This window comes from Schistocerca piceifrons, chromosome 2 (assembly GCF_021461385.2).
Source record: "Schistocerca piceifrons isolate TAMUIC-IGC-003096 chromosome 2, iqSchPice1.1, whole genome shotgun sequence".
Classification (NCBI taxonomy): domain Eukaryota; kingdom Metazoa; phylum Arthropoda; class Insecta; order Orthoptera; family Acrididae; genus Schistocerca; species Schistocerca piceifrons.
The window spans coordinates 230,672,707-230,681,643 of record NC_060139.1 but is presented as its reverse complement, the minus strand read 5'-3'; the positions used below and the strand labels follow the sequence as shown (position 1 = coordinate 230,681,643).

The 8,937-nt window shown below is 39.6% G+C and overlaps 1 protein-coding gene across 1 annotated transcript; it reads right to left on the bottom strand.

The window, feature by feature from the left end:
- Positions 1-409: 409 nt before the first annotated feature.
- Positions 410-1,824, bottom strand: LOC124776972 (tRNA (adenine(58)-N(1))-methyltransferase catalytic subunit TRMT61A). Its single transcript, XM_047252213.1, has one exon. It carries the CDS (start codon positions 1,688-1,690, stop codon positions 797-799), a length of 894 nt encoding a protein of 297 aa, XP_047108169.1. The 5' UTR covers positions 1,691-1,824; the 3' UTR covers positions 410-796.
- Between the last annotated feature and the right edge of the window lie 7,113 nt (positions 1,825-8,937).

The window sequence follows — 8,937 nt, the reverse complement described above, 5'->3', positions numbered from 1 at the left end:
TGTTTTCTTCAAACCACTTCTCACTCCATGGTGGTCTAAGTGCAGGGTGGGCTCACATCTTTATGATCCATGTGGCCTCCACTTAAAATGTCAGTGTTGACATATCAATCCTACTGATGCAGCAAAGTAATCAATGCATGAATGAGTTGGAACAGCAGCAGCATCTACAAAATTATACGCCAACTTGATATGTACACAGTAGAAATGTAGCCATTAACTGATACATCACATCCATTCAAGACTTTGCACAACATTTGAAAAACAGAAGTCATATTAATGGAAGAAGAGTAAATGAAAATGGGGCTATTCATGATAATCAATGGTTTCCATGAAATTGTTTTAATGTATTATGACTGAAATGCATTTTCATTTATACAGGTAAGTTTTTATTCTTATTCACAGTAGCTTGTTCTAGTTTGTTACTGAACTCAGTTCAGTCTGTATATTTTATACTGATAGGTTAAGGAAACACTGCTTTATTCCTTTCACAATCGTATATTTCTACTACTTCATACAATGCTCATGACTTTTAACTTATTTCATAACTGTTCTCTGGCGCTTAGATAACTATCAGTATCGGAAACCAAATGACTACTAAACAAATTCGAAGACTTATTACAGTTTATACATTTTAACAACTTTTAGTCGATCGGGTTGTCAGCCATTTAAAAAAAATTTTGTTGAGAGAAAATACTAATCCATTTTCTACCACTGATTGTGGTTAAACAGCCACTGTTCCCCTGAAAAATTTATACGTCTTACCACTTATGACGTTCACTACAGTGCAGTAAACAACTCAGTCTTGGCGAGGTGGTAGTGTCGCTGCTGTAATGTAGCCAGAATGTCCACACACTGAAAGTCCAGGTGAAGCAGTATTGTAAGTTTTTTGCGAGGTTGTTTCTTTTGCTCCTATATTCAAAATGGGCATGGCACGTACTTGCACATTCAGTTCTTTAAGCAAACATTCCATTGTCACTATCTCGAAAAATCCATTCTCACTCAAAGCCTTGCAAGTGTTTTGCACTTGCTCTATACACGGTGAAAACGATACAAATCTGCCGCCGATTTTTTTAAAAGCCGCAACAGCATAAGGTACTGCATCCCAAGGCTTTGGCAAGTCAAGGAATACGGCGTCTGCACGATTTGTAACAGCTGCCCCGAAACCATCCTCACAGACATCACGGTGTTCAACAGATACATACTCTGACAAACCATGTTCCTTAAACTCTTCCCGAACTACGTCGACTCTCGCAGCATGAAAATCATATGTAAACAAATGTCCTGATGGTTTTATTGTTCGGATCAAGGCGTGAGAGAGCGAGCCACTTCCAGTTCCTGCTTCAATAACTATGCTTCCCGGCTTTAGCTCCAACTGAAAAATTATCATGCTAATATCCGGTGTGTATATGATTTGTGTCCTATGAAGTAAAGTTAGAGTCCACAATTCCGGTGTTGGGTGAAGTACGTATACCCATCCTTTAGTTAATTTAACTTTGCTTCCAAATTTTTTACCAATTAGAGAATCTACTTTTAATGCGCCATAAACAGTTTGGAAAACATTTGACACAAGAGCCCCATTTTTATTTTTTATTTGTGGTGTCACTTTCAATGCATGCATACTGTTAACGTTTACATAAAGTATAACGGTATCGTCTTCTTCTATCACTTCTTTGAAGCGTGCGAAACTCATTTTCGTTGTGTGGTAAACACTGTTTCTCAACACTTACTCCTACGGAACACACAACACCAACTCAAATAACTTCGTCCTCAACAACTGTTTACATATTACACACGTGTTTTTGTACTTGTCAACTTTGCGCGTTGCGTCTGTTCAAAGATAGAACTAATAACATTGAAGAGATCCCAGTCACATCTTTAGACTCTCTTTCAGCCACATGTCCATCAGCATTGAAAATTGGCATTTGCATATCTGGTGGTATGACAGAAAACTCAAAAGCCGTTTAACAAAACATGGTTTCCATCTGCTACTAAAGAACCGCCAGTCGAGTGGGTTCACAGAAGTTTCATATGGAAACAAGCAGATTACCGCGACGTCAATTACATCTCGCAACATTTGCCATAATGTTCTTGAGAAGATACTAGGCATCCCAACCATCTGCTAGAGCCATTCTATTTAGTAATGATAGTGCGGGTACCACCATATTATTTTATTTCATTAGTCTCTGACCTCTGTTTATTAGTTTACAGCTACACTGTATTCTAAAATGTACTTTTATTTTTTATTTACTCACAAAGCTGATGTATTAATTTAATACAAAATCGAGCGGCTGATAGTAAACATTCATCACCAGCGGTGGAGTTCGTAAACATATTACATTAACACCAATGTGCCTCACTGGTACTGCAAAATAATTATATTGCTTATAGATACATTTTTTTGTACTACGCAACAACAGAAAATTGAGGAATGTTCAGTCCTTGAACATTTCTTAAATATGGTTGACTACCTGTTTGTGAAAACACAATGCTCAAGCAAATCTAGAATTTTGTGCTGAGGATGAACTAAGTACATACAGTCTACATCAACTAGTTTTTTTAATTCCTCCTTCTGTCAATCTAGATACAGTAATCATTTTTAAGTACAATAGTATTATCTGTAACTTGTTGTAAGCAAACACATCACCTATGAGAAGAGTTGCTATTAACGTGAATAATTTTATTTTGTCATTGCAAAATAAAGAAGGAAACCATGTAAAAGAAGGTAGTGGACTATATCATTTCACACACATCAGAACCACTAAGTTTTAAATTGGGTGTAAGCTATCAGTTACCATAATTAAAATGCTACCAACATGATTTTATTTACAATTACCGTTGCAGGAATGATGGATGTCAATTATTAAGCCATTGGATGCATGAACCCTCAGGGCAGTTTGGTAACTTTTGTCATATGTCAACAACAGATTTTGAGCTACTCCTTCATATGTTTCATATGTTTATTTATTAGCTGTTCAGCATGTTTACCATGAAATTTGTTTCGGCAAAATACATTTTACATATTCATAACAGTTGTTACCAATTTTTATATTATACATTATACATATATATACATACATTCGGGAGGACGACGGTTCCATCCTGCGTCCGGCCATCCTGATTTAGGTTTTCCGTGATTTCCCTAAATCGCTCCAGGCAAATGCCAGGATGGTTCCTTTCAAAGAGCATGGCCGACTTCCTTCCCCATCCTTCCCTAATCTGATGAGACCGATGACCTCGCTGTCTGGTCTCCTTCCCCAAAACAATCCAATCCAATATATATAAATACAACTTTTTAGTAGTTAGTAATTGTTACATTTTACACACATCATCATTATACATATACTGAAGTACATATAAATATGTAAAATTTTTACTGATCAGAACATTTCAGTAACCATCATTATACAGTTTACATTCAAGACTTAATTATACAGTTTTACACATTTAGTTAACGATAGGTACATTATTTCATTGTTTATATATTCCCTCCAAATTACTTCCAAGATACGAGACAGTTTCAAATACCCACTCAGGTGGTATCACTGATAGTGACTGAAGTTTAGAAAGCAGTACAATGTTAAGGCAATGACTGCTTTTAAAATTACTTTGAGTAATAGTGCATGTGAAAGGCACCATTAAGTTTAAAAATCCTACCTATCCGTATCAAATACCCACTCAAGTAATTTTACTGATAATGCCATAAGGTTGCAAAGTTAATGTTTCTAGTACAATAAAATTCCACCAATTTTAGGAAAATGTAATGCGCAGGCTGTAGGTATGTGGAAAAATATTTGTTATTTGGCAAAGGATACTTTGTTACAAAACAAAATTTAAAAAATCATTCACTGGTGTTGTTAATTAATAATGCTCTTTCTGTTATGTCTTAGAGCTCTGTGGCTGTTCCACACACTGGACATATTGGTTGTCACCTGAACTTTGGTGCATTGTTATGTATCGATTTTTCAGTGCTTGTTTTTTGTATAAGAAATTGTCTATTGCATATATAATGTCCTTTGTTTCTCATTCATCAAATTCTTTAATTTTCTTTGGATTCAGTTGGCAGTATAAATCTATCTTAATAGGGTCTTGTTGTTTTATTTCTCATAATGTTTTGAAGGGAAAGCAGAAAGGTGAAAGGAGTATATAGAGGGTCTATACAAGTGCGATATCTTGAGGTCAGTGTCGTCGTAACTGTCGTCTGCTTCACATCTGCTGTGCAGCGATCTACGTTAATTTAAGTATTAACTGTATTTTTCTTACTTGTCACTTCTGCTTCCGTGTGTTTTTGATATTAGGAAGCTTTAATTTTCGAGTACTAGTAATAGTCTTCCATTGATTTCGCGTTTGTTTTGAATACAGTCAGAGAGAGTCCCTTTAGTCAGCTGTAGTGCCAGTAGTGCTAGCGTTTGTTTTGAATACAGTCCAGAGACAGGTAGTGCTTATTTTCATTGTTTTCAACAAGAAGGGTCTAGTAACCACAGATTAGTCAGCTATCAGCCACGTTTAGTGAATTAGCAGTCTAGTTAAAAGTTGATTAACTCTCTACAGTAAATTGATTTCTTAGGATGGATAGGATGTGTGACTGCTGTATACAGAGGAGCTGGCCATTGCTTGCGAACAGCTGAGCGTGGTGATGGCTGCGGTCAGCCGTCTTCAGGCTGCTGCCTCGGAGTGTAGCGGCAGTGGGGGTCTGGTGCGTAGCATGGTACACCCCAGGTGTTACATGCTTCGCCCACGGTCCCTGCTGTCGAGACATCTTTGCAGGTGCCGGGCGCGGTTGGGTCACCCTCTCCCCAAGGGGAGTGGCAGGATCAGCGGCGTTCGCGGCACATGAGGCGGAGGGCTAATGTGGAGGCTGGCCATGTGGCATCACCTGCTCTGCCTGTGAGTGGACATGTGGCCACTCCTTCAGCAAGGTCCGAGCAGGCACACGGGGGGAGGGGTTTATTAGTGATTTGGAGCTCCAACGTTAGGCAGGTGATGGAGCCCCTTAGGAAGATAGTGGAAAGGTCGGGGAAGAAGGCCAGTGTTCACTCTGTCTGCTTGTCAGAGGGTCTCATCCGAGATGTGGAGGAGGCCCTGCTGGCAGCGATAGAGTGCACTGGGTGCACCCGACTCCAAATTGTTGCTCATGTCAGCACCAATGACTCCTGCCGTCTGGGTTCAGAGGTCATCCTCAGTTCATATAGGTGGTTGGCTGAGTTTGTGATGGCGGAAAGCCTCGCTTGCGTGGTGGAATCTGAGCAAACTATTTGTAGTATCGTTCCCAGAACCAATCGCGGTCCTCTGGTTTGGTGCCAAGTGGAAGGCTTAAACCAGAGGCTCAGATGATTCTGTGGAGATCTGGGGTGCAAATTTCTCGACCTCCATTATCAGGTGGAGAAATGTAGGGTTCCCCTTCTAACAAAACCACCACTTGCAAAGAAGGTTAGAAAACAGATTAATAATGTTGCTCACGCAGCATATGTTCACTTTTTCGGGCAACAACAAAGTTATTGACTGTGGATGGTATCGTCAGAATGGAAATAATGAAGTCACTGTAAAAAAGTCATTAATTTTGGCACTTATCAATGGATTCCCATGTAGGTTTCGTCGAAGTTGTTATGGCTCATCTTGTTGATTCTAGGGTGATTCCACTTTGACTGCTAGAATGCCCAGATCTGTATTTTAGCAATATTTGAAGACCTAACAAATGCGTTTTTCAGGAAATTCTTAATCATCAAACGATCCCACGTGAGAACAATGGTATGGTAGAAATAATTTTTGACTTGGTGTTCACGATCCACATTTTTATTAAACTTCTTGTAAATTCATATATACTTCTCCTTAATTGTCACATCATCAAGAAAACAGTTTTGTATCAATCTTCATATATTTAATTTCCACTTTAACCAAACACAAGACTTGACTGTTCTTTTACAAAGCGAAATAACAACTTAACTTCTGAAAAGTGAAACAAAGACTGCTCTGTGCGCACTTGTGCCACAACGGTTACAAGTAAGTCAAAGATTATGACATTCTGACAGAAATGAATACACAAAAGATCCATATCACTGTAATATATCGATACATCGGAGTACCTATACATTAATAAAACCAAATGTGAATATTGTCACAAAAATATGTTTGTTACTTCGCAGAAGAGTAGTACGATATTACTGGTATCGAGAAGTGGGGTTGGATTGCCGTAATGGTCACGTAAATAAAGAACCATTACGCCCTGAATAAGTCAGGTGTGCACTACATGCAAGAAGCGGCTACAAGGGTAGCGGAGTATGTGTGGAGTGCACATGTGGGTTTTTTAGGTTAGAGAATTCCCTCCCTAGGCCCGACAAGACGCCTCCTGAGACGCAACAAGGTAGTAGCAGGCAAAACGCAACAGGGAATAACAATATTAACGTGCTAATAGTAAACTTCAGGAGCGTCTATAGAAACGTCCCAGAACTGCTTTCATTAATAAACGGCCACAACGTCCACCATAGTATGAGGGACAGAAAGTGGACTGAAACCAGATGTAAACAGTACTGAAATTCTAAACTCAGATTGGAATGTATACCACAGAGACAGGCTGGACAGTAATGGGGGAGGCGTGTTTCAAGGGATAAAAAGTACAATAGTAGCGAAGTAAATTGACAGAGATCTGAAATGTGAAATAATTTGGGTGAAGGTCATGGTTAAAGCAGGCTCAAACATGGTAATTGGATGTCTCTATGGGCCCCCTGGCTCAGCAGCTGTTGTGGCAGAGCACCTGAAGGAAAATTCGGAAAATATTTCGAGTAGACTTCACGACCATGTTATAGTTCTGGGTGGAGATTTTAATTTGCCAGATATAGAACCCCATGAACCATGGACCTTGCCGTTGGTGGGGAGGCTTGCGTGTCTCAGCGATACAGATGGCCGTACCATAGGTGCAACCACAACGGAGGGGTATCTGTTAAGAGGCCAAACGTGTGGTTCCTGAAGAGGGGCAGCAGCCTTTTCAGTAGTTGCAGGGGCAACAGTCTGGATGATTGACTGATCTGGCCTTGTAACATTAACCAAAACGGCCTTGCTGTGCTGGTACTGCGAATGGCTGAAAGCAAGGGGAAACTACAGCCGTAATTTTTCCTGAGGACATGAAGCTTTACTGTATGATTAAATGATGATGGCGTCCTCTTGGGTAAAATATTCGGGAGGTAAAATAGTCCCCCATTCGGATCTCCGGGTGGGGACTACTCAAGAGGACGTCGTTATCAGGAGAAAGAAAACTGGCGTTCTACGGATCGGAGCATGGAATGTCAGATCCCTTAATCATGCAGGTAGGTTAGAAAATTTAAAAAGGGAAATGGATAGGTTGAAGTTAGATATAGTGGGAATTAGTGAAGTATGGTGGCAGGAGGAACAAGACTTTTGGTCAGGTGATTACAGGGTTATAAATGCAAAATCAAATAGGGGTAATGCAGGAGTAGGTTTAATAATGAATAAAAAAATAGGAGTGCGGGTAAGCTACTACAAACAGCATAGTGAACGCATTATTGTGGCCAAGATAGTCACAAAGCCCATGCCTACTACAGTAGTACAAGTTTATATGCCAACTAGCTCTGCAGATGATGAAGAAATTGATGAAATGTATGACGAGATAAAAGAAATTATTCAGGTAGTGAAGGGAGACGAAAATTTAATAGTCATGGGTGACTGGAATTCGTCAGTAGGAAAAGGAAGAGAAGGAAACATAGTAGGTGAATATGGATAGGGGGGAAGAAATGAAAGAGTAGGCCGCCTTGTAGAATTTTGCACAGAGCATAACTTAATCATAGCTAACACTTGGTTCAAGAATCATAAAAGAAGGTTGTATACATGGAAAAAGCCTGGAGATACTAAAAGGTATCAGATAGATTATATAATGGTAAGACAGAGATTTAGGAACCAGGTTTTAAATTGTAAGACATTTCCAGGGGCAGATGTGGATTCTGACCACAATATATTGGTTATGAACTGCAGTTTGAAACTGAAGAAACTGCAAAAAGGTGGGAATTTAAGGAGATGGGACCTGGATAAACCGAAAGAACCAGAGGTTGTAGAGAGTTTGAGGGGGAGCATAAGGGAACAATTGACAGGAATGGGGGAAAGAAATACAGTAGAAGAAGAATGGGTAGCTCTGAGGGATGAAGTAGTGAAGGCAGCAGATGATCAAGTAGGTAAAAAGACGAGGGCTAATAGAAATCCTTGGGTAACAGAAGAAATATTGAATCTAATTGATGAAAGAAGAAAATATAAAAATGCAGTAAATGAACCAGGCAAAACGGAATACAAACATCTCAAAAATGAGATCGACAGGAAGTGCAAAATGGCTAAGCAGGGATGGCTAGAGGACAAATGTAAGGATGTAGAGGCTTGTCTCCCTAGGGGTAAGATAGATACTGCCTACAGGAAAATTAAAGAGACCTTTGGAGAGAAGAGAACCACTTGTATGAATATAAAGAGCTTAGATGGCAACCCAGTTGTAAGCGAAGAAGGGAAGGCAGAAAGGCGGAAGGAGTATATAGAGGGTTTATACAAGGACAATGTACTTGAGGACAATATTATGGAAATGGAAGAGGATGTGAATGAAGACGAAATGGGAGATAAGATACTGCGTGAAGAGTTTGACAGAGCACTGAAAGACCTGAGTCGAAACAAGGCCCCGGGAATAGGCAACATTCCATTAAAACTACTGATGGCCTTGGGAGAGCCAGTCATGACAAAACTCTACCATATGGTGAGCAAGATGTATGAGACAAGCGAAATACCCTCAGACATCAAGAAGAATATAATAATTCCAATCCCAAAGAAAGCAGGTGTTGACAAATGTGAAAATTATCGAACTATCAGTTTAATAAGTCACAGCTGCAAAATACTAACGCGAATTCTTTACAGACGAATGGAAAAACTGGTAGAAGCAGACCTCAGGGAAGATCA

What these genes read in the sequence shown, in the direction of transcription:
- LOC124776972 (XM_047252213.1), bottom strand. Translation starts at nt 1,690, where the DNA reads ATGAGTTTCGCACGCTTCAAAGAAGTGATAGAAGAAGACGATACCGTT.